Below are 26002 nucleotides of genomic sequence, written 5' to 3' on the forward strand. Positions count from 1 at the left end.
CTAGCTCCTTATGCCTGATGAGGTGCAGGAACAGATGCATAGGAGCCTTTAGACTGAAAAGGCTGGGTACCTACAAAACTTAAGGATGTTTGGGATTAGGTGCCCAGCAGTGGAAGTTTTTAGATTGTTTTTGAACTTGGAAGTCCAAAGTTTTGTTTTGTGGTGTGGTTTGGTTTGGTTGGTTTGTTTGTTTTTGGGTTTTTGGGGGGGGGGGGTTTTGGGGGGGGCGGCTAATGGCAGTGTAAAAATTAGTATTTCCAAAGGTGTTCTGAGATCTGTCTTTTGAGTTTAATGCAAACCAGTCAACCTACTAGCATGCCTCAGCTGCTTAATTTTGCTTAGCTCAGAATATCAGTGACAGAAAAATCTTTGGGTAGTGCGGTGTGTGCGCATTAGTGCATCTCTTGATATGAAGAGCTTTTTTCACTTTTTTTTCTATAGCTTTATTCCAGCTCAAATCTGCCTCCACAAGAGAGCCCCCGATAGTGTTACCATTTCTGAATCAACATACACTTTCTTAACCAGTTACAGGTTTTCTTACTTTTTTTCAGTGAAACTTCAATCAGTTCTAGTCTCTAAATAAGATCTGTGGTGCTGTAGCCCTATGTAGCTGGGGTTCAGAGTTGCTGAAGCAGCCTCTGCCATCTCTACTTTGACTGGGAGCTGAGCTATGTTATGTGTGTGCACTGATAGAACTGCAGTTCAAGCAGTTAAGTTGCTATTGTACCTTACTGATGGCAAAATCCTTTGTCATTGTTCTTCATGTAGTCTGACTACAGGGGCCCTGAAACAGGCCATGACGGGGAAGTACTGAGTTTGACAGACCTTCCCTAGCTGTGCAGGGGTCAGTGCAAATATCTTGAAGTCATGATGGGTCTGAAAAACATGGGCTGGATCAGCTCTGGGAAGGTCTTTTCTATTTAAAAAAAAAAAAAATCCTGAAATTTCTCTGCCCTTCAAGTGAGTGTTCTGTGGGAATGTTCTTAGACTGCTGTGAAAAAGCACTGGCAGCATAAAGAGGAGGAAGGCAGTCTTGCTCACCTAGCTAGCCAGATTAGTACAGCTTTTATAGCATTCTTGGAAAACATCAGACTTTAGCTTGTAAGGCTGGCAGTGTATGGCTTTCAGTATGCCTCCCTGTTGGATAAGGGAAACTGGAATTTTTCTTAGTTTTGTGGTGAGAATAAGCAGACTTTGGTTGTAGGAAGTAATTTGGTTAAAACCAGATACATAACTCTAGTAAACAAATTTGAAAGAGAACAGTCTTTATTTTTTCATGATGTACAACTACCTCAAAATGTATCCATTCTAGGTCGCGGAATTTATTCCAACATGCTGGGATTTCTTGGTGGCGTCTCTTGGGCAATGTTGGTAGCAAGGACATGTCAGCTATATCCAAATGCACTGGCATCTACTCTAGTTAACAAATTCTTCCTAGTTTTTTCAAAATGGTAAGTGTTGCTGTCTATAGGAAAAACTAACTTGTATAAATACAGATTTGTGTAGTAAAAATAGCTGTACACTTGAAATTAGTCAATATCTGCTGTTAAGTTGTTAAGCACTTTTTAAACTACCTTAATTTTGTATGAGAAAAGACATTTGCATTTGTTACTGCTTGATCTCTCTTGTATAGGGAATGGCCCAATCCTGTGTTGCTGAAACAACCTGAAGATAGCAATCTAAATTTACCAGTCTGGGACCCTAGGGTATGTAGATATTGCATATTGTGCTTTAATTAGTTTACAATAATTCTAATTCCATACTAACTGGAATCATTTTAATATCATAGGTAAACCCATCTGACAGATACCATCTAATGCCCGTAATCACACCAGCATATCCACAGCAGAACTCGACATATAATGTGTCTACGTCAACAAGAGCAGTCATGGAAGAGGAGTTCAAACATGGTAAAGCAGTTTAGTCCTCCCCATACCCTGATAACTGATTTTAAAAGGCTAAATATATGCCAAGTAAAATCATATTCTGCTCCTTAATTGCATGAAAATACATTACTATGTAGATGAGTTATTGTTTTATGGACCAATTCTGCCCTGGCAAGAGAATGGAAAAGTTATTCCTAAAAGTGAGAAATAGAAGATTTAAGTTTTGGAGTGGTATGGTAGAGAGAACCATGTTTCCATGATGTATTGAGATTACTGTAGCAGATCACCTAGTCTTTTATAGACCAAACTTCTGTTACTTCCCTTTCCTGCCCCCATTTACTTATTATAGTATAGAATATCATCCAGCTCTTGGCACATCCATAACGTTTGAAGTTTAGTACCAATAGTTGGAAAGAAATAAATGGAGCTGTCCTGATCAATTTGCCTGTGGAAGTGTAACATAGCAAACTTTTTTTTTTTTTTTTTTTAAATCTGAAACGCAGGTCTTGCTGTCACGAATGAAATTCTCCAAGGAAAATCAGATTGGCCAAAGCTCCTTGAACCGCCAAACTTCTTTCAAAAATATAAGTATGTATGGAATCAAAAATAAGTGTGTATGGAATCTATTTGCTTAACCTGAAATATTTGCAGCTACAATGTAGTTGGAATAAGATTTTGCTTTCTGGTTAAAATAGAAAGATTTTTTTTTTCCTAGTTGCTAATACTTGCATGGTAAGGATCAGAATTAAGGATGGATAAAATGGAGGTAAAAGTCCAAAATCATCAAGACACCAGAAGGAGAAGAGTGAAAAGTGTTACAAAAAGGCCAAATCAAATACAAATTGAAAACCTGAAATAAATGGCTCGGTAGCAGATACAAGAAATGGTTGTGGTTAATTGCTGTTGCATTGGAGCTTCTGCTAGTATATCCTTGATTCCTGTCTTAATAATATATGAAGCAGTTATTCCTCTAAGCTTGACACAGTACTTAGCTGGAAAACCTGCTTTGGTTTTAGGCTTCATGCTTATGAGCAAGTGCTTCTTTCTGGATTCCCTCTCTGTATAAGAATAAGTCTTTAAAACCTGTAACCTATGAGGAAAGGTTGAAGGAACTAAGTAATCTGAAGTAAAAATTGAGCAAGAGACGCAACTCTTCTTTGACTCGAACATTCCTGTTTTATAAATGACAGTGATTACTCAGCAGCCAAATTGAACAGGTAAAGGTCAAGAAGAAATTGGCTTAATTTTGCAGCAAAGATGATTTGGGCTGGATACTGGGAAACTTTGTTTAGAACAGAGAAATGTTAGAACAGGTTTACCGGGTATATTGTAGAATCTCCTTGAGTTTAACAATCTGATTCTGCCTCAGGGTGGGGGCCTGGGTAAGATCTGATCTCTTGAGGTCACTTCTGCTTTCATGCGAAGGGAGATTTTCTTCCCCACTCACCCTTACATTCCTATCAAGCATGTGAGGAAGGATTGACAGTAAGAGCTGATAACATAGTAAGCAAAATGGTTTTTCCAGCATCTGGTTTAAATTTGAAGCAAATTAGAGCCTTGTTTGCAAATTGAAATGGTCAAGTGGCTGCCTTAGATTTATCCAAAACACTCCATGAATTACAGTACTACTTCACCTTGGTGAAAGGATTGAACATACAGGTACACATCTGAAAGGAGGAGGTCATTAGTTGCACATAAGTAATCCTAAAACAATAAAATACTGTATTAGTTTTGCAACACTAAACTTTCCAAGTCACATTCCTAAGGATTTTACAATTGCTTCTTAAGTAACTGTGTAATAGTATTTTGGCCAAGTTGCAGCTGTGTTAGCCTGTATACAGTGTAGGATCCTAAGGACTATAATTTTCAGTTTGTTTTCAGTATAATTTTACACTGGGTAGAGCATAGATCTTGAGAAGTTTGTCAACAAGTTCTCATGGTTGGGAGTCTTTGAACTGACTTAGCTCATTTTCTGTTCTTAGCTTTATCAATCTTAAATTTGATCCCAGAGTCAGTGGTTTGACTATTTTCAACATTTTCTAGGCATTATATTGTGTTGACTGCCAGCGCCTCTACTGAAGAGCATCATTTAGAATGGTAAGTCTTAAGTTTTGGGTTTACTCTTAAACAAGTGAAACCTGAGTTGGCCTCGCTTCATTGTATAAAGAGTAAATGGAACACTGAACCCTTCACTGCTATTAACTAATGTAGTTAATAGCCAGTTGCATATCTGTTCATTTTGAACACTTCAGGAAAGCCTCTGTAACATTCCCAAGAAAATTAGCCTTATTTTATCAAAATAAAACATTTTTGGAATTCTTCTCTTTTTGGGAAGGAGTAGCTGCAGACAAGTGCTGATTTGCATATCAGGTCAGTGATATGGAAGAGGAATTATGTTGCTTGTAATAGAGATGCTGTTAAGAATCTGAATGGTCTGTTTATCACAACTTGCTGTTTTTACATACTATGTTTAGTCGAATATAAGACAAGGTTTTCCTCCCTCTTGCCCCCATTAACATGGGGTGGGAGAGGGAAGAGGCAGGGAAAGCCCCTCACTCCACATTCGCATACAAAGGAACCGCACAAAATATATTGTCTATCACTAAACTGCTGCCAAAAGCAGCATGTGCTCAGTAATGGAAACCTCCAAGAAATTAGATTGTATACCTGGAAAATTTATAACAAATTTTATAAATTTTCCATCAGTACAATCAAATTATTGAGGGGTCGTCATATAATCAGGGTTGTCCTATATTTGAGTAAACGCAGTAGTAAAGATGGTCTTGGTGGCTTTTACAGAATTATGATCAGTGAGGGATTTAAATGATTTGGGACATGAACAAAGAATGCAAGGAAAAATGAACTGCATGAGTAAATTTGGTTCCAGCTTAAGCTCTCTATGAATCATCATTGGGACTCGTTAATGTATTTTGCTTGTGATGCAACTGTTGAGCTTCTTCTGAAGTAACATTCTTGTCTCTCTTTCCAATTGTAACCTTTCTCTTTATTTGGAATTGTAAGACTATATTGGGGCTTACAATTACATTTTCCTCTTACTTGTTAATTGGCTACCTGGTCAACATATTATGTAGTCTGCTCTTAAATGGACCTGTTTCAATAATCAGCTTTCTTCCTGGGGTCTAGGTATGAAGTTGCACTTAACAAAGTCTAAACATGAGATTTATTATAAATCGGCTCTTTTCCCATTAGGTTTTAGCTATTGGCTAGGTCAGTAGTATTCCTTTTATTCTGATCAAATTCTTATTTTAGCACTGCAGACAGTGACAATTCCAAGATGGTAGCTGTGTAAACGAAGCTTTTTAAGTAGGTAACTGAAAAGTGCTAGTTTTCTGGAACTTTGCAAGATGTACTGGGGTGGGGAGGAGAAGAGAACCTTCTAACAGCAAACAGTGATTTTTTTTCTTCCTTCAGATTACTAACACAGAATAGTACTACTTGCTTCTAACAAAATTCATCACTGTGACATCCTGACTACCAAAGGTAGCAATATCTGGTAATTGGGATATTTCAAGCTGCATATTCCCTCCTCCCAAATTACTATAATTCCCAGTGTACTCTTAAAATAAATAACACTTGTTTATTGGAATACCTGGGCAAGTAACTTTTTTTTTAACGGCTTCTTAACATAGCTTTGGATTTGTATTAAGGGTGCCTATAACTGTGGTAGCAACTCCGTATTTAGGGTTGCCTTAATACCATATCTACTTGAATAGAAGTCAAGGTTGTTCCTGCCCCCCCCCCCCCCCCCGGTCAGCATCGGGGGGGGAGTGGGGAGGCTTCTTATTGCATACAAAAGAAGCTTATTAAATATGTTATCCATCATTAAACTGCTGCCAACAACAGCTTGCACTTGGCAACGGAAACCACCGTGAAATTTGATTAAATGCACCCAACCCTGACTCTGACCATATAAAACAACCTGCCGCATCTGACTAGTGCGGCTCCGCCTTCCATGAGGTTGGACTGGGCTGGGTTTCCCTACACCATCTGCAGATAAATTTATGGGGGATTCCAGGACTCGAGACAAGAACACCCAGATACAGTCATGAGCAGGGGCTAACTAGCATGTGGATCCTTGGGTGCGGGATGGGGAGAGTGGTATCTGGAATATGCAAACATACTGAGCAGTGCTATTCTGTGGGATCACCATGCCTTGAAATGCTGTTGTTCACTGAGCTGGGCCCCAGAATCTATATGGTAAATCATGAGCCTTTTAGTCTTGGACTAATGTCATGCATAGTGGCTATCTCTACACAAGATGCTACTGCATATAAACAAGTACTAAATAAATGACAGGAACTGGAGTTATTGCACAGTAGCTTTTTTTTTTTAATGCTACTGTGCAGTAGCCTAATACTGCTGTGGAGTAGCATCGTATCACACTTCTGCCACACAACACTATTGTGCAGTAGTCATTGGCTACTACACAGTTAGTGTCTTGTGTAGATGCAGCCAGTTTGTATTATATTCAAGGTGGTAAAAAAGTGCTGCCTAAAATGTTTATAGAGTACCTGTACTAAAACTTGTTAGCAGTTTTCAAAGGAGGTAAACTGCATCAATTCCAGATGAACCAAGTCTATGGCTTCCTGTAGTAATTTTCCCCTCGCTTCCATATGCTCAGGGAGAGCAAGGTCTGACAGTAAAGTAGGGCAACAGGGAAAAGACGCCTTCCCCTCTAGATTGACTTTCTGTGTTGTAGCAGTGGGAAAGGGACAAATTCAAGGCAGACCTCCAATAATTAGATTCTGTACCTAGAAAATTATAACATTTTCATATCTAGAATATAATTTTATGGGGGGGTTGCCTTAGTCAAGTAAATACAGTACCTGCCCTTCCTCTAATACAAGCTGGCTTCTACAGGGTTTTGTTTTGGCAGGGAGGCATTTGGGGGTTTTTTTGTGTTTTAGTATTTATCTAGCGCTTCTGATTTTTGTTTCTCAGTGTAAGGACTAAAATTTGGCTGTAGTTCCTTTCATTTTTGTTTTAAGGCTTGCTTTTGCTCACTCATGTTCTTGCGCTGTCAGTAGTTTTTATGCATTTTTCTTTTATTCACAGACACCAAAGTCTTTCCCGTACTTCCTTCAGTGTTCCCTTTGCATGCCCCTCTATTAACCACCGTGTTCTAGCTCTCCTACTTCCAAATACAATGTAGTAATTGGTCCTGGGGAGAGAATTCAGTAAAGGGACAATGGAATGTTGTCATCTGTAGGAAAACATCATTAAGCTGGCAGTTGTGGTAATGGCAAAATGTCTAAGTCCAAAAGGGGGACTTGTAGATGCTTACCAGTGTATGGGTTCAGTATAGTTACTACAAGTAGGGACCTACCAAAATGGTGACTGTTTTTTTTTTTGGAGGGGCGGTTTTGTGGACAATGTTATAAAATTGACAAGGAAGGGTGGGGGGAGTATACTTACTGAAAATAAGATGCTGTTTTCCCCAGAGGAGCTTGTAGTCCTCACAATATTGTGACCCAACTGTGCAGACAATTGGGGGTGGGGAAGAGGGTGGAAGGGTGGCTGCTGGCGCACATGAAATCCCAAGAGGGCTTCTACCTCCTTGCTGATTTGGCTGAGGGCTGCCTACTGTGCAGCCCCATCCGCTCCAGTTGGTGGTGTGGTGGAGCCATGTGATGGACAGTCCTCACAGCCAATCAGCTGCAAGGGGCTGGGCCACGGCCCCTCAGCCAGAGGCATTGGGAAGCACTGGCCATAAGTCCTCAAAAATAGCAACCTGCCCTGCAATCTGCCTACAAAATTAGCCAGTTGCTATCTCAAGTTGGGTAGACCCCTACCCATAAGTACTTTAGTTCTTTGTGTATTTATATAAGTAAGAATAACATGCAACAAGGCATAAAATACAGTTGTCATATTTGCTGCAACACTTCAGTGTTCATGATTTTATATTTTATCTAGATTGCTAGTTGTCATAGGAAGTTATTTGACAATAATCTGTAAAATGTGACTGAGAATCATTTTATTCTGTATAGTATGCTTAGGCTTCTCTATAGAGCACCGTGGTCAACAAGTCTGTATTTAGCTGTAGGTTTGTTTTGATACCTAGTGTTTTTACAATTCATAATGTAAAAGCAATGCATCTTGCATACAATAAAGTTCAAAGAAATGGATACTTTCTTTCATTTCTGTTGCATACATGGCTTAGTTTTATGAAGAGAGAGCCATAGCTAGCACACTAAAATCTTCTAGTACAGGTTTTTTGTGTTGTTTTTTTTCCAACCTGTGGACCCCTAAGGGGTCTGCAGAAGATTACTATAATCAATCAAAAGTGTGTGGATATTTGCGTTTGTGATTCCAAAGGGGTTTGTACCTTCGGTTCATACTGGAGCTCTGACTAATCGTACAGCTTTTTACATGCAACACAACTCCTGTCCTTCCTGAACAGTTTGTACCCATCCATGACAGTGCTTTAGTCATGCGAGCTGTCCCACCAAATCTGCTGTTCCAGTCACATCCTTGACTGTACAAGGACTTTCAATTCTTCCTGCTTGCTTCCCAGGCTCCATGCATTTCTGTACAAGTGCACCTGAGTTGACTAGCTGATTACCTTCCTTTCTCAGGAGGAATGAGGAGGCTTCCCCTGTAGCCCCCTCCTCCTTGTGCTTCCTCCAGGTCTCCCCTCAGGGTACTGTCCTGGTGTGAAGGGCAGTGTCAGGCCCCAGTCTCTATGCAAGAGGTCTTCAGGGCGCTGTACCCCTCATCTGTGGCTGCAGTCCCACTTCACCTCGGTTTCCCTGACTTAAGTTGGCTAACTAAGTAGGTGCTTTATCCTTTCTGAATTATGAGGCAGTTAACTATACTATGGACTAGAGTAAAGTAAAACTTAACACTTTCTGTTCTTATTAGGGTTGGTCTGGTCGAATCTAAAATCCGTGTACTTGTTGGAAACTTGGAGAGGAATGAATTTATCAATATTGCACATGTAAATCCACAGTCTTTCCCTGGCAACAAAGAACAATATAAAGAGTAAGTTTTTGTGTTTTTTGTCTTGTTTTGTTTTTTTGTTTTTGTTTTTTTAACTTGAAGAAAAAAATTAACAATGCAGACCACCACATTTTTTAAAAAAGCTAAGTTGCACATTGTTGGTGTTTAGTCATGAAATGTGTGGCAAAAAAGCTTGCAGGAATAATTGCAGCTTCTGGAAAAGTTATTACTTGCATGATTCTTGATTTTTTTTTTTTTTTTTGTGTATCACTTTAAACATAGTTAGTTTCCATCTTCCTGAATAGGGACCAGAACAGCCACCTCCCTGCTGGGCCCCCCTCGAGCCCTGGGGGAGACACACCTGGGCCATGGGTTAGCGAGGATTTAGTTAGGGAGCTTCTGGAAGGGTTGGACGTATTCAGGTCAGCCAGCCTGGATGATCTCCACCCTAGAGTTCTAAAGGAACTGGCCAAGGTCATTGCAAGTCCCCTGGCACGGCTTTACGAGCACTCATGGTGCTCTGGTGAGGTACCAGAGGACTGGAAGAGGTCCAACATGGTCCCCATCTTCAAAAAAGGCAGGAAGGAAGACCCGGGAAACTATAGGCCAGTTAGTCTTACCTCGATCCTAGGCAAGCTGTTTGAGGAAATTATGCTGGCACACATCCAGGAGGGGCCAGCAGGGGACTGCATGCTTAGGGGCAACCAACAGGGGTTCATCAATGGCAGGTCCTATCAGACCAACCTGGTGGCCTTTTATGACCAGATCATTAGATGCAGGGGTAGCAGTGGATATAATCTTCCTGGACTTCCGGAAGGCTTTCAGCACTGTCTCTCACCCCGTTCTCATTAAGAAACTGGGGGGCTGTGGTGTAGACACCCACACAGTCAAATGGGTCGCCAACTGGCTGGAGGGCTGCACCCAGAGGGTGGTAGTGGACGGGTCCTTCTCAACCTGGAAGAACGTGGGCAGTGGGGTCCCGCAGGGCTCGGTCCTCGGGCCTGCACTGTTCAACATCTTCATCACTGATTTGGACGAGGGGGTAAAAAGCACCCTGTTCAAATTTGCTGATGACACTAAGATGTGGGGGGACGTGGGCCCACTGGAAGGATGCAACAGGCTACAATCAGACCTAGACAGGTTACAAGGGTGGGCAGATGAGAATAGGATGAGTTTCAACACAGACAAGTGCAAGGTGTTGCACCTGGGGAGGAACAACTGGCACCATACCTACAGGTTAGGGAACTCCCCTCTTGTCAGCATGGAGGCGGAAAGGGATCTGGGGGTCATCGTTGACTCCAAGATGATGAACATGGGCCGGCAGTGTGGGGATGCAGTCAGGAAGGCCAACCGCACCTTGTCATGCATCCACAGATGCATCTCGAGCAGGTCCAAGGAGGTGATCCTCCCCCTCTATGCAGCACTGGTCAGGCTGCAGCTGGAGTACTGCGTCCAGTTCTGGGCGCCGCACTTCAAGAGGGATGTGGACAGCATGGAGAGGGTCCAGAGGAGGGCCACTCGCATGATCAGGGGACAACAGGGCAGGCCCTATGAGGAGAGGCTACGGGACCTGAACCTGTTCAGCCTCCAAAAGAGAAGGCTGAGGGGGGATCTTGTGGCCTGTTATAAACTAGTCAGTGGGGATCAGCAGGCATTGGGGGAGTCCCTGTTCCCCCGAGCACTGCCAAGAGTGACCAGGAATAACGGTCACAAGCTGGCAGAGGGTAGGTTTAGGTTAGATATCAGGAGTCGCTACTTCACGGTCAGGGCGGCTAGGGTCTGGAACCAACTACCAAAAGAGGTGGTGCTGGCTTCTACCCTGGGGGTGTTTAAGAGGAGGTTGGATGAACACCTTGCTGGGGTCGTTTGACCCCAGTATTCTTTCCTGCCATGGCAGGGGGTCGGACTAGATGATCTGCTCGGGTCCCTTCCGACCCTAGAAACTATGAAACTATATTAAGAATTAGTGAGACTCTGTATTTATGACGGTCTACCGAAGCGCTTCATAAGTTAAGTACAGACTGCATCCTTAAATGACTTGAGTGTACAGGTAAATTTTTATGTTTTTAACTTATCCCTTGTTATTCATGGTAAAATTTGACTCCCAAAGGAAGCTGGTATTTATGCATAGACTTGTAAACTTGTATACATTTTTTTTTTTTTTTTTGTCCTTTCTCCTTAGGAGTGACTATGTATCAATGTGGTTTCTTGGAATCATTTTTAGGAAAGTGGAGAATGCAGAAAGCGTTAGTATTGATTTAACATATGATATACAGTCATTCACAGATACAGGTAAAATTGTATTTTACTCTAGTCTTGGTCAGCTAATTTACAAGACTGATGTTTTACTAATTTGAGATTATGCATCTTCCAGAATTATGAATTTTCAGAGATGGAATGTATGGGAAAACCAGTGTTTGCCAAAATGGGAAGTTACCCATTGTAAAATAATCTTACTTGGAAGAATACCTGCAATAACCATACCATGCAGCTGGGGGACATGGTGCGTAGGGCAGTGGGAAGACAGGCAACTGCTGCAACTCTAATCCTGGGTCAGGGCTGGAACCAGAGCATCTGCCTGCCCTCCCTTCCTCTCCTCTCCTCACCTCATCTCATATGGGAAAGAGCCCCTCATCTTGATTTCAGATATGATAAATGTGGGGGAGGGGGGATGGAGAGAGACTGTCAGTCCCCCCGCCCCCTCCACCCTAGAGCCTCTCTGCCAGTCAGTGCTGAGGGGTGGTGCTACTGCAAAATGGGTTCTTTGTGCTGGGACAAAGCTTTGTTTCACTATGAGTTAAGTAGGTCCCTAACTATACAAGTAAAGTGGCAAAGCCAACTTGACCCTCTCTTAAATTCTAGTAACATGTAATACCAAAGTTTTAATTGAATCTAGAAGATATGTGTTTATACATTTGATAGCATGTAAGTTCTTATTTTCCTGGTATGCTGTTTGCCTTTCTCCTTTTTTAAATAGAAATCTGGTGAGCAAGAATACCTGTGGGTACCAGGTTAAGTGTTTGGTTACCAGGTCTCAGTCTCAAGAATACTTGTGGCATCTGAAGCTTTACTGGATTTCTTATACTTCAGCATTGCTTGACATTTTAATTTATTTTATTTGTGTTGGAGTTTCAAGGCATCTTTGGTCACCAGGGCAAATACTACCTTTCAGAAAACATGGGGCCTAATGAAGACCTAAATTTTCAGTTCTACTGTTCACCTGTCATGGGAGGGGAAAAGTCAGTGCATGGTCCATGTTTGCAGAATAGCTGGCATGCAATAAAGCTCCCCTTCTCCTCCACACCCTGCAATAAGCTTGTTTGTTTTGCCCATAACTAGACTTTGAATTCAGGGAATTGGAATCAATTTTTGGTCATTTTCAAAAAAAAAAAAAAAAAAAAAAAATCCTTGCTTTTACTATGTGTGATGCTTAAAGATTGCAGTCAGTTATTTGTATAGAAAAGATGTTAAACTTAAATGGCAAGGTTATAACACAAATTACCAATGTTACGTAGACTAGATTGGATATAAAATAGACTTCCCAGCATGCGTTTCCACTGTCCTCATCTTCTTGAGAACTGGGCCTGGATTTGGAAGAATTTGTGATGCTGTAGCTTCTGTTACTGAAGCTTTAGTTTTAAATAAGCTCCAGAATGCTGGAAGATTTCCAGTTCGATGCTTGCAGCATGTGTATTCTTTTTAATTGTTCTTTCCAAAGCAATTTTACAAAGATGTAATTTTGGTTAAAGGAATTGGAGCTTAAACTAACTGTTAAACTGTTTAATTGCACGTTACAGTTTACAGGCAGGCAAATAATATCAACATGCTAAAAGAAGGCATGAAGATTGAAGCAACTCATGTAAAGAGAAAGCAACTTCACTATTATTTGCCTGTGGAAATTTTACAGAAAAGGAGGAAGGTATGATCAAAGTCCATCCTTTTGTAAAATCAAGTACACCCAAAAATGTGAAGATGCATTTTGTAAACCCTCTGTACTTTCATTTTCTTTTATCAGAGCATACCGGACATCAGTCGAAATGCTGGCAGCCTTCAGTCCAAAAGGATCTGTTCGGACAGTTCCAGAGATGCAGATACAGGGACACCATATTGTTCTCCTTCACTAAGCAAGATAATTAAGTTAGACAAAGCAGCAGAATCAGACAGGTTTGAACTATTATGTAACCTTTTTATTATAAAAGCCTTTCTGGCAGTTCTGTAGCAGGACTAGGGTGGGAGATGCAACATTTGTCATTGCTATTTCTGATGGCTGGCCCAGTTGCCAGCATCCAGTGGTGCACCAGGACTAACCAGGGCATGGAGCTGTCCTAATAAACTTAATGTAAATACTTTTTTAATACAAATACTTGTTTTAGGCTCAAATCTGAAGTCTGAAAGGGAAGCTTTTATGCATAATAAGGGCACCATTAGTCCAATTCTTAACTATGTAATAAAGTCTGTATAGCTCCACTGACTTGCATTTCCCATGGGCTGAGGAATTATCACTTTTTTTTTTTGTTTATCTTTAACACCAACCACCCCACCGCACCCCACCCCCCCAAAAAAAAAAACACCAAACAACCCTAAAACAATGGGGTAGCATGACTAGGAGTGATTTTTAAGAAAAGACTAGAACTTTATTTTGAAAGGTAAGTCTATGAAATTTCTCCTTACAGCAGTGCTGTAGTCCAGAGAACCAGTGTTGCTACCAGTAGAGAGAAGCCAGATGTATCTGCATCAGTACCTGTTAAAGGATTGTCCATTCCAGTTATTGCTTCAAGTATGTATTCAAGTAGTGAGGAAAACATAAGTTGTTTTTCTAGCTCTTTTGATAACTAAATTTAAAGGCTTGTTCTTCATAGAGAGGGAGACTACAGTCACCATAAAAGTCACATCTCCAGCTGGATGCACTATTCCTACAGTAGTAGGACGAAATGTGATTCCTCGACTTGTTGCACCTCAAATTGCCCGAGGCCAACAGCATCTAAATGGCATTTCAACAATGAACATTAAAAGTGTTGCACCTAAGAGACCTCACTCGCCTTCCTCAGAAGAATGCCCTAAACGACTGAAGGACAGAGAAAAGGTAAAAAGCTTAAGAACTGCATGTCTCCAGTGTATAATTAAAGGTTGACAGAGTTGGGGAGAGGTGTGTATATAGACAAATTCAAAGTAAACTCTAGGTAATTTATATTCCTAATAAGGCTCTTATACTAGTGAAAAATCTGGCTTGCAGATTTAGTCTAGAGTTTAACACAGAATGTTTACTTTCATTCACTGAAAAAATAATTTATCTGATGCTGATGATTATTAACAGTAATAGTTGTGAGTTCTTTGAATAGTAAAACAGGTGGTTTTGTGCCATTTTGATTTTAAAGGTGTTATAGTTTTTTTTCATAGGAGCAACAGCTAACTTGATGCTCTGTGTAACATGGAAAGAACTTTCAAGCTAAGCTTGTGTCCTTGTTACATAATGACTGAGGGATTTTTGGCTTTATGCTTGCGTTTTGTTTGTTTGTTTAACCACAAAAATCTCCATACTACACCAGTTGACATGGATGCATATTCCTCATTTAAGAGGTGTTGAAACTTAGAAGCCTGACTTTAATTTTTGAACCATCAGCATCACAAATTGACAGATGGGGAGATTTGAGTACCTCTAAAGGGATGGAGCATTTCAGTAAACTGTTCAGAACTCTTTAGTTGACTAATGACAATTACTTGTCTTAAAAGTATTTGTGTTGGGGGCTGGGAGGTAGGGAAAGGAAAGCCCTTTCAGGCTTCTATTCTACATTATTAGTGAAAGGGCACAAACACTGTAGACTTTTACTTTTGCTTAACATTCTCTGAAGCACAGAAGGAGCTCTGTAGTTTAGTAGAAAAGACTTGAGTAGAGCTGCATGCATGCAACTCAGAGTAGAGTTGCGTGTCCAAATATTATATGGATCATAGAATTATTTTTAAAGGTTTTGAGCTTCTGGCTACACTAGTTATGCTGCTTGGTTAAAGTGAGTCCTTTTCTCTCCACTTCCAGTAGATGTTGATAGTACCAAAGCAAAGTATATGTAAGAAACTTTCTAAAAGCAATCAGTTTTTTTGTTTAGTTAGAATTCCACAGGGTGAGATGCCTAGCTTATCTCATACAATGGTGAGGGTGGACAAAGCAAGCAATTTCCTTCTTAAAATATTAATGATTAAATGCCAAGGTGAGTTTGAAAATGGTAGGCATGTGAATGTATTACTCCTTCTAGTGTTACACAACTGAGCCTTTCTGTCTGATGGTTACATTAGAAGGTACAAAGGGGAAATGCATTGGGGGGTGGGAAATGGCATTCTAAAGACATTGTGATGATGGCAATTTAATTTATTTCCACACTATATTTAATACAGTACCTCAACTGTTAGGTAGCCTTTTACAAATATCTATTTGGCATGCCTGGCAAGTTATCAGGATCTGAAATCAATGGAATGCCGAGTTGCAGGTTAAATTCCGTTTACATAGAAACTTGAATCAGAGTTTCCATGGGTTGAGCACTAATGTGTTTTTTAACTATTTTTAATTAGTCTCTGCCAATTTGGTCTGCCTTTTTTCATGGCGCTAAAGAGCTGGGGTTGGAGATGGAGAGGCGGGGAAGGGCTTTATTTTTTCAGAAATTCAAAAGATGTCATCCGTTCTGAAGCAAGAACTTCTAGTGCATGTTAAAGGTATGAATGATAATCGACTACTTGATCTGTATCTTTGATTGCATTTTTATAGTAAAAGCTTTTGCTATACTTAACTGTTGCCAACTGCAAAATGTATAACCCCTGCATTTTAGGGTTCCTAAGCACTAACATAAATGTTTTTCATGTATTCTGTTCTTCCAGTTAATTGGATTGGACTTGGCATTCAGAAGCCATGGCAATCCACAGGATGATGTAAGGAGAAAATCTACAGGAAAAAATGTAAGCTGAAGCATTGGTTTTGGAGTACTTTTGTTTAGGGTAGCTAAATGAATCTAAATTCTACTTGGAATATAAACCGAGAATATACTTCATTGTGTTGTTAGTTAAACATGAAAAAATATTTTTCTTCCTATCTTTTTTGCTTTTATCATGCTTTCTCCATTCTTGTGACTTGGCACGTTGTTCCGAGAACACTTTTATTATTAGCATTATTATTGGACTTCCTTGTATCAAAATTTAAAATTTTTGTGCTTCTACTTAGAAAAAGGGATTTGGGGGAAATCACCTAGAGTTGGGCACTTCTTGAAGCCTGAAGTGGAGGCAAAATAACCACAACATTATTAAAAACAATCAGTTAAATGCCGAACAATTTTAAAGGCTCAAGCACTTGTTACTATGAATCCACAAGTCTCTCTGAGGAAAGGGTACAAGTACAGATAAAGTATTAAGTTGGCACATCCTATGATAAGTGTTGCCTTGTTTTTAAAACAAAAAAAAATTCTTATTTATCTTTACATAGTCAAATGTCTTTTATATTTCAAAAGTGTTGATATGGGGCTGCTAAGACTGTTGGGAGGGATTAGCCATATAAATATAGCAGGCACTTAATTAACATCTGTTCCTTAAGTTGACATTGCTCTCTGCAGAAAAGAACTTCACTTACAAAGATCTAAAATTTCTGGGTTTTTTTAGGATGAGCTTGGAGGGGAGTTCATGCCTATTCCAACTATCAGCACATCAAGATCACAGGTACTAACTATTAAGTCTTTATGTTCACAGGTAAAGCAAAACTAGAATATTTTTCTGCATTCATTAATGTAACTGTATACACATGACTTGATTTGACTATTTGTGCAGTCGTCTTCTCCTTTCATATATCTCTGACTGTTAACTGAGATTCTCATTTGCACATTGTCATGCTACAGGGTTTAGGCATGCAACCAGAGAAAGATTGTACTTTTTGCAAATTCAGAAAGTTTGTCTTGTGCATTCAGGTTTCAGCCATTTCAGAAGAAAAACTAAGCAAAAAAACCCTCTTCTTTCTAAACCGTCTTCTTACTGGACACATCCACATGAGAGGCTACTGCACATTTATTTAGTATTGGTATAATCAAGTACTAAATAAATACACAGTAACGCTAGTGATCGCCTTTTTAGTAATGCTACTGCGCAGTAGCATATTAGCACTATTTGTGTTGTGACACACTACGCAGTATTATTCAGCTGCTGTGTAGCTAGCGTCTCATGTAGACATGCCCACTCATTAGAATCTTCACTCTTGTATCATGTTCTTCTGAAAAGCTCGATGTGGCAGTCACTACATGTGCAATATAGGACTTCAGTGCCAAAAGCTTGAATCAAATTCATATTATACTTCAGGTTGTTTTTTTATTTTAAATGTTTATTCCAATTTTGAAGTAAAGCTGGAATAACAAAATGCAGCATGAAGTAGAATATTAAACTTCAAAAGAAATACCTGCCTCTTCCTGGACCAGAAGAGACTAGAGTGCCCAGATGCTTTTGAGCAGCATTTTTTTTTTTTCCCCTCTACTAGTGTTCTTTGCTCCTTCCTACACCTTTTGCTTAGTGTATTTTTAGGGGAGAGATTACAGGGGGAGTGGTGCCTTTTCTCTAGATTCTCTTAAGCACCACCACAGTGAAAACCAACAACTTTTTACTTGCAAATGTGTTAGAGGCCTAACAGGTGAGGTGGTGGGACCATTACCTTTCAACCATCTTGGTTTGATGTAGGGCTTGGGGTTTATGTATATTTAGCTGAAGAAGTTGTGTTTTTCTACCAGACAAACTTTGTGCTTCCCTGCTCCGTTTCCTTTTTTCTATCGTAGAGACTTCCCAGTAAAGAATTACCTGACTTATCCTCTCCTGTTCCTACAAATAACATTCGCATCATTAAAAAGTCCATCAGACTAACACTTAACCGGTGATTGCTGTGCCGCTTCAGGTAAAGATAACATGCAATTGTTTAATGGTTCCATAAACAACCAATTATTACTGTAGTTGCAGTCTTTCATAAAGGTATGTGGAGAGTTATCACCAAATTGGAAATATTACCTAGTTACAATTTTTTTGTCTACATTTTGACCTGCAGATGCTGTAATATACTTCCATTACTGTGTAGCTTTTCCAAGATTGCCTGCTGACAAGCCACTATCTACAGAATCATGGCCTCTGAGGTTTTTAATTCTCTAGTTTACATGCTTGTTTCTTCTGGGTCTACTTCTCATTTTGAACACCCTTGCAACAGCAGTCCTTATTACTCTTTTAAAAAGCTTTGTTTAACGGTCTTTACTTGTTAAACTCTAGAAAAAGCCAAAAAAAAAAAAAACCCCCAAAAAACTCCTCCCTGTGACTTAAGGTTTAGAATAATTCCTACATAAGTATGTTCTGTTAGCCACTGGAGCCACGTTCTGGTTTGAAGTGTGAATGAAAGTGCCGATACCTTTTTTCCTTCTCTCCTCATTTTGTGTAGATATACTCGTAATTTGGATTTTTTTCCTATTTGGTGCATATTATCCTGTACATCTGTCACCAGTGGTACGTGGCTTCTATGGGCAGTTGCTTTTCAGTATTAAACACATAGCCATGCACTACACAAGTTTGTATGTTCTGCCTCCCATGGAGGCCCAAATGTTTAAAAAACAGAAACAGAAAAAAAAAAACCAAATCAAAATTCAACCATTAAAACCCCACTGGTAAAGAAACTGAAATGGGAGGCATGTATTATCTAGTGTAACTTGGTTCTTAAGACTGCTTCCAAACAATTTGTCCTCTATTCCCCTCCCCCATAGTGAAACAAGCAAATTCCACAACTGCAGCACATTTTAAATCACTCAAAATACATAAACTTGTCGTGACATTTGCCGTCCCACTATTCTACAGTTTCAAGACGCTTCCACGAACTAAACATGCTGAAATGGGTATTTGGGTTTTATTGAAACCCTACAGCAGGTTTTCAGAGTGACTGGAAATTAATTGCTTTAGGACCATCATCAGTCTCCATATAAACAAATTATGCAATGTTCATAATACCTGGTACCCATTTAATACACTCAAGTTTTGGGGAGCAAGGAGGGATTCAGTTCCTGCATAATTCTGTTATTTCTATCGTAATGTTTAATTTGCTGTTTTGTAAATGAGGTTGTATGTATTTCCAGAGTATTTTTGTATGTACTGTAAGATACCATCTTTTTCAAAGAGAAATTTTGAAAACTTGACTCTCCTCAGTCTACTTCTTTTATGTAGGTCAATTCCATCCAATATATAACAAAAACAAATATATGCAATACCTTTCTGCATTGAATAGAATTCTAATTTTGTAGCTACTACGTTAGTTTCACTTCAGTAACAGTTTTAATGGATTGGTAACCAGGAACATAAATAGCTTGATCAATCCTTTACTACTCACAAAACTGTTTTAAAATAAAATCTCACTTTTTTTGCAATGTGTCTTCATTGTAAAGTAACATCCAAGGTGTAGCAGGTTGTACCTATAGTACAATCCCTACATTTGTGCAAGTGTATATTAATGGTGGAGGTACCAGTTCAGCCTCCAGATAATGGATATGTCCACAGACAGAGATGGATCCTTAAGAATTGTAAACTTTTGGATAAATTTCAGTTTAGATGTTTATTTCACTCAAGTATGCAGATGAATTGTTAATAATTGAGATGGCAGGGATGTGGAAGAAGAACTGAAAAGAAATAAGCATTTTTGTCAGGTGTTCCTCTTGCTGTCTTATTATATGCACATAAATTTGGAGAACAAAGTTCAGTTTAGAAGAATAAATTTTTTTAAATTTTTTTTAAAGATTTTTATGCTAGGTTTCAGTGTGCTTCATGCATGTTAGATTTAAGAAATGTTTATAAAATAATATTGGGATCCCATAATAATATCTTGGCTTCCTGATTTTAAATTTTATTAGTCCAGCAAGGTAGTTCTCTCCCACTGTTAGCTTCCCTAGTATTTAAATGAAAATATTCTCTGACCTGCTGATCAACAACTTGACTTTCATCTGTCTTGTAGAAGCTTCAACTATATATCTCTTTTTATTAAATCAGGAAATAATCACAGAGACTACAGCTGTTTTTAGAGATCTTCCAAATAGAACCATGCTTCAAAGTAACTTCATAAGAATAGCTACCTCAACTTTTTGTAATGTTTTTAAATTGTCAAATCTGTGTGAAATAAGATGTGTATTGTACAACAAACATCTGGTTTTCAATCTGAAAAACAACTGAAGATTCATGAATTTGAAGAAGTTACAAGTAAATTCAAGGTAACTAAGACAAACTCCAAAGGAAATATAAAACCTAGTGTCCCATGATCTCCTCATAGAAAAATTGGCCAACTACAACCTCGGCCACATCAAAGTCTAATGGGTGGGGAACTGGCTCCAAGGTCAGACCCAGAGAGTGGTAATAGATGGAAGTAAATAATCATGGTGCACTGTGACCAGTGGGGTTCTCCAAGGCTCCACCCTTTGGCCTGTACAATTTAACATCTTTATTAATGATGTAGATATTGGTATCGGAAGCAGACTGGTCAAGTTTGTTAATGACACCAAACTTTGGGGTAAAGTGTCCACCCCCAAGGATAGCCTGGTGATCCAGGCCAGCCTCAGCTGGCTCAGAAAATGGGCAGATGAAAATTTGATGGTATTCAACACAGACAAATACAAGGTACTCTACCTTGGGGGGTGGGGGGAACCTACAGCATGCTTATAGGCTTGGCAGTGCTGTGCTTGCTAGCATCATGGCTGAAAGGGACTCGGGTGTCATGATTGACCACAAGATGAATATGATCCACTGATGCGATACTGCAGCTGGTAAAGCAAGCAAAATTTTGGCTTGCATCCATAGATGCTTCTCAAGCAAATCCCAGGATGTCATCTTTCTGCCGTACTTGGCCTTGGTAAGGACACAGCTGGAATACTGCATCCAATTCTGGGCTCCGCAATTTAAAAAGAATGTGGAGAAGTTTGAGGGAGTCCAGAGGAGAGCCCCATGCACAATCAGGGGGCAGGAGAACAGGCCCTGTGATAAGAGGCTGACTTTCAGCCTGGAAAAGCACAAGCTGGTGGGGGGGAGGGACCTGGTGGCTGCCTGTAAGTATATAAGGGGTGTACATCAGGATCTGGGGGAACACCTGTTCACCAGTGTGCCCCAAGGGATGATGAGGTCAAATGGTCACAAACTTTTCCAAGACTGTTTTCAGGCTGGACATAAGGAATAACTGCAAGCACCTACTTTGGACTCCTTTAAGAAACATTTGGATGTTTATCTTGCTGGGATCCTTTAACCCCAGCTAACTTCCTGCCCTTGGGGCAGGGGGCTGAACTCAATCTTTCTTGGCCCCTTCCAGCCCTAATGTCTATGAAACCTCTCTAGTTCTTTTAATTTTATAGATCTACTAAACAGCATAGTCAACCATTTTAATGCCTTAAACTGAAGAGGGGATGGGGAGAAACCCTTTCTAAAAGTCCTACCCTGGTATGTAGTAGTCCCAGAAGGATCATTAGGAAGTAAAGAGGACTTTTGCTAGGCAAGTCATCTGCTGTACCCTTACTGCGCACAGTCTCTAGCTCAGTCTTCATTCTTACTTTGTGTTCCATCTCTTTAACCACCTCCAGTTTACTTTTTTGTTTTTAAATGCCTTTAAGCAGTTAGTGCCATTTTTATTGAACTGTGTATCCATATTTAAGGAACATGGTAACTGGGATTTACAATCTTGCACAGGCAGAAACAGATAGATTCATAGATATTAGGGTCAGAAGGGACCTCATTAGGCCATTGAGTCTGACCTCTGCCCTGGGCAGGAAAGCTTCTCCAAGCTAGGTGGCTTGTCCAGTCTCTTCTTGAAGACCCACCTCCCCAGGGTAGGGGAGAGCACCACCTCCCGTGGAAGCCCACATATTTTTCTCCTCATGTCTGACTATATCCTAAATTTAAATATCACCTCTGGGTTTTGGACCAAGCTTCTGCCCCCCTGTTCTGGAGTCTCCTTTTGATGTTGCACAAGAGCACTACTGCCCTAATGCTATCCAATACTCTGGCTGTCTTGGGAGATAATTTTCCTTTGCTTCTGAAGACCAAATTTAATGTTTGACCAACATTAAGAGTAAGAACTAAACGGCTCTCTAAATAAAACAGTCATTTCACCTTGCGTTTTCTACTGAAGTATAAATCTAATTATCTGCATATTGAACTAACTGGAGATGCAAGGAACTGCCCTTGTAAACAGAATGGAGGTGTATGAGTGGGTTTCTATATTAAGAGTTTCCTGTAATTCATGCTTGCTTTGTGCTTCTTTTGCTATCCACCTCAAGTGTTTGGGTTTTAGGATGGGTGAAGATGGCACAATGACTGCAGCACTGTGTGAAAGGAAGTTCCAGCATTAAAGCTTTACATCTTAATTTGCCAAAGCAAGTGCAATTTTAAACTTTGCATTTTTAGGTGGTGCTGAGCTTGCCTCTATATCTTGTGATGGTTTTGGGTATTAAGTAGATAACTGACTAGCTAATTATGCAGGTACAGTTATTTTCAAGGTGGGGGGGGGGTGTGATCTACACCAGAAAAAAAACTACAGGTTTCCCTTGCTTTATCCTGTACATGTGTTCCTGGAAAATGGTGCACAATTTAAATTTGCATAAAGGAAACCCACTTTACAACGTAACAAAAAGGGATATGTTCCAAAATCCTGACTATACTGACCCCTAGACCTATTTCTGCCACTCCTTACAAGACAGTGTAGTACATGCAAGCACAGGGTGGTGGCTAATGTTATAATAATGGGGATGGCAGAAACAGATGCATGCTGTAGATAATGAGAGGAGCACAGATCCACACAGGTGCCTATATTTTGATGTGTGTTACTCACACAAAGCAGCTGACTGGAGGCTTCTACCACACTGATTGCATAAGAGTGAATTTACCTCACCTATAATGAATTTTTGGTCTAAAAAGGGTCATTGCATAAGAGCAAATTCACACATACAGAATCCGCATAAAGTGAAGGGAAACCTATGTATAACTTTTTTTTTTTTTTTTGAAGTGGTTAAACCAAGTCTTTCTGTAGTGACTGCATTATTCCTAGGTATGTATCATATAAACTTGTGTTAATAAATGGTTAATAAATCTATAATGTATGTTTGTGTATTTAACATGTTAACATACTAACATTAGCAGATACAAATATTAATAACCTGCCCAGCAGGTATTATTTGCTAACATGCCAGCAGACGTTTATTGGCTTAACTCACATGGTCTCAGATATGAAATTTTACCCAGGTAGTTGATTAATAGCAGTTGCTACCCTTGTCGCAGTTGATTACATCTGCTCTGACTATCCATTCACTCGTAGCAAGAGCCATACGAATGCGTCCGTACGGCTAGCTCTGCCTATTAAGGCCCAGTAGGGGAGGAGTAGCCTGTTGAATAACGTGATCCTTTCGCTTCCCAACAGTGTGACTTTGGGATGCAGGTTAAAAGTGCTCGCATAATTGTGTGAAGTATTACGAAGAGCCTAGAAAGGGGCAGCGGTCACTCAAACGACATGCCACGTTTCTAGAGGGTCTTTGTGAAGTCCGTGCGCACGACCTTTTACGAAGCCCCTTATGAGGCAGCGGAGTCGGGGGGTGGGAGCCAGCGCGGCCGTCCTGCAGAGGCTGCACGTGCCCTGGGGCCACAGCGGCGCCCTTGCACGTGGAGTACAAGGGCCGGGGCAGCTGTCGGGCGAGCCGGGAAGGGGCCTCCCCGCTCCTGCGGGAGGAGGAGGAGCAGCCCCCGGCGCCAAAGGCTTGCTCCCCGCGGCGCAGCCGAGGTTGGCCTCTTGCTTCCCTCGCTAGGGGCGGGGAGAGCCGTGCTGCCCTCCCGCGCACCGGCCCAGGCGGGAGTCCCGTCAGCGCGGGTGGGCGGCGGGCGTAGCCGTGACCTTTGGCTGCCGGCTCACGGGCCATGTGATGCTCCGGAGGCGGCGCGCGCTCGGCGGGAGCCGCCTGGGAAACACCCGCCGCGCCCCCCGCGGTAAGTCAGCGGCGTCAGCACTGCAGCGAGGGCAGCGCTTGCATCCCGGTGCTTTCCAGCCGGGGGAGGCCCTGGCGCCGTTCCCGGGGCTGCCCGAGCCCGGCGGGGGGAAGGTCCAGCCAGGATCAGCCCTGGGTTTGTAAAGCCACAGGGCGGAGCTGAGGGCCAGGAAGCTGGGTTTTTTTGCACCGGTCCTGGAAGCACTACAATACCAGGTCAGTGGATGGAGCAAGCCCCGGTTCTACCACCCAACACCGAAATGAATCTGCTCAGTCTGCTCCAACGCAGCCCAGGCTCGCTCACCGAGGCTGAGACTGCCCTGCTTGGGGGAGAGCCCAGAGGGCATGGGTGGAGTTGCCTGGTTCAGCCAGGGTGAGGGAGTGTGTGTGCAGGAGAAACGCCACAGGACCTGAGCCTGCGGGCTCCCCACCCCAAGTCCTTCGGGATACTTTCTACCTTCGGTATTAGTTACAAATAACCCCCAGTTCACAGAGCAGTAGAGGCTTCCTGTGCCTCAAGAAGGGTGATTGCACCTGAGAACGGGCTAGGAACCTTTTTCCAACTCTTCAGTCTAATAAAAGCTAGCACATCTACTCAAAGAAACTTCTTGCCTGCACTCCTTTCACATAAAACATACCACACACTGAAAGCACTTCAGTAGCGTTACAAAGCTCTCTTTACAGGGCCAGACCTGGGGGGAACCAGGTCAGATTCAGGGGGTGGAGGGAAATCAGGGCCAGACCCAGAGTAGTGGGGAGAGGGAGGGAAGGGGGCTGGACCCGGAGTGGGCTGGGGGGGAGGGGGGATGCAGGGCTTTGTCCCCACTCACCTCCACCCCATCATTCCTGACGTGCAATTTGCTAGTTAGATATAAATCTCCAGGAGACTGCTGAGAGTCACCCGGGAGATAAATGATAGGGTATTCATTAAAATGAGTGTTAAATCTGATTTATACAGTAGTCCAGTGAGTTTTTAAAATGTAACAGTACTGTGCATCTGCTTTACTGAGGCAATGGCTCATTAATGTCGTTACATCATGTGATAAACCTCTGGGAACAGATTCAGAGTTGGCAACCCTAATCCAGAGGGCTGACCACCAGTTTCAGGGAGTGCAATGTAAAGAGGCCTCTCCAGCACTTCTTCCTTTGACTCTCCAAAGAGCTAAAATATCAAATGAGAACCAAGTGTAGGCTGTGATGTAAGTTTAGGTCCTAAATTCTGATAGCCATTTGAGGTGCCCCAGCATTGTTTTTCCATGTGACCTCTCATGCAGCACGCAGATTAGATGTTATTAGCTGAATGAGCAGCTCTTCAGTACTCCATTTATTCTTGTGGTATACATGCCTGTTGCATGCTGTTCAGGCCCTGCCCTAAATAAAATAACAGTTACTAATTTCCCCCAACCTTCACTATGCAAATATGTCTGAGTGCCTCACAAATGTTAACTAATTTACATTCAGAATACCCATATACATTAGTAGGATGATATTACCCTAATTCTGTGAATGGGAAACAGGCAAGCTTAAGTAATCTAAAATTAAAAAGATAACCATTAACTTTCACCTGCTTCTAATACAATTTTTTATTTAATTTCTTGGTTTACATGGGGTGGGGGGAGAAAAAAACCCAAATGTCATGAAGGTGTGAAAATGACAACCACTGAAGTTGGGGGGAGGATTAGATGTACAGCACAGCTTCCTGCCCCTGGAGGTAGTGGAGTAACTCACTGTAGGAGCCAGCTCAGCTCATCCTCAGTCATTGCCTGTGGGTCACAAGATACTTGCTTGAGAGAGGGAAGATGGTGACACTTCCAATTCCATTCTGGGTTCTCCAACATTCAGAGTCACGTCTGCTCTGGTCGGTCCTCTAAGCTTCACTTCTTTTGCCCCATTCCGTCTATCACTTTCCAAGTCCTGTCTCCATTCCAGTCCAGCCCCCCCAAACTCCAAGCTTTTGCCTCCCTACTTTGCATCTGATTTGTCTCCCTTATTAACCCGCATCTCCTCCTTTAAGCACCTGTGCTGCACCACCTGCCTCTTTCCCTCTGTCCTTGCTACGGTTCTCCATTTCCTCTTTCCACCACCATCTTTTTATTGTCAACCTCTGCATTTGAGTCAGCTGGTACTCTCCATTCTGCTAGGTGGATGACTATAGGGAGAGCACTGAGAGAG

General features: G+C 41.3%; 2 protein-coding genes across 4 annotated transcripts in view; both read left to right on the forward strand.

Annotated features, from left to right (window-relative positions):
• Nucleotides 1-19029, forward strand: part of PAPOLG (poly(A) polymerase gamma) — a 30952-nt gene extending 11923 nt beyond the window's left edge. Inside the window, exons 9-23 of one of the 2 annotated variants that reach the window (XM_090050047.1) lie at nucleotides 1313-1451; nucleotides 1634-1706; nucleotides 1790-1910; nucleotides 2390-2474; nucleotides 3930-3983; nucleotides 8769-8888; nucleotides 11029-11138; nucleotides 12644-12765; nucleotides 12862-13010; nucleotides 13520-13623; nucleotides 13706-13929; nucleotides 15711-15788; nucleotides 16482-16538; nucleotides 17636-17751; nucleotides 17899-19029. In XM_090050047.1, the coding sequence (XP_089906173.1) occupies nucleotides 1313-1451; nucleotides 1634-1706; nucleotides 1790-1910; nucleotides 2390-2474; nucleotides 3930-3983; nucleotides 8769-8888; nucleotides 11029-11138; nucleotides 12644-12765; nucleotides 12862-13010; nucleotides 13520-13623; nucleotides 13706-13929; nucleotides 15711-15788; nucleotides 16482-16538; nucleotides 17636-17734 (1535 nt within the window). In that variant the 3' untranslated portion in view covers nucleotides 17735-17751; nucleotides 17899-19029. The remainder of the gene's footprint in view (nucleotides 1-1312; nucleotides 1452-1633; nucleotides 1707-1789; nucleotides 1911-2389; nucleotides 2475-3929; nucleotides 3984-8768; nucleotides 8889-11028; nucleotides 11139-12643; nucleotides 12766-12861; nucleotides 13011-13519; nucleotides 13624-13705; nucleotides 13930-15710; nucleotides 15789-16481; nucleotides 16539-17635; nucleotides 17752-17898) is intronic. The other variant, XM_090050054.1, reaches the window with a different exon arrangement.
• Nucleotides 19030-23646: 4617 nt separating this feature from the next.
• REL (REL proto-oncogene, NF-kB subunit) overlaps nucleotides 23647-26002 on the forward strand; it is an 86359-nt gene continuing 84003 nt past the window's right edge. The window contains exon 1 of one of the 2 annotated variants that reach the window (XM_090050076.1): nucleotides 23647-23831. The gene's annotated coding sequence lies outside the window, so the exon portion shown is untranslated. The other variant, XM_090050084.1, reaches the window with a different exon arrangement.

Source organism: Crocodylus siamensis, chromosome 1 (genome assembly GCF_052110815.1).
Source record: "Crocodylus siamensis isolate JL-2025a chromosome 1, ASM5211081v1, whole genome shotgun sequence".
Classification (NCBI taxonomy): Eukaryota; Metazoa; Chordata; order Crocodylia; family Crocodylidae; genus Crocodylus; species Crocodylus siamensis.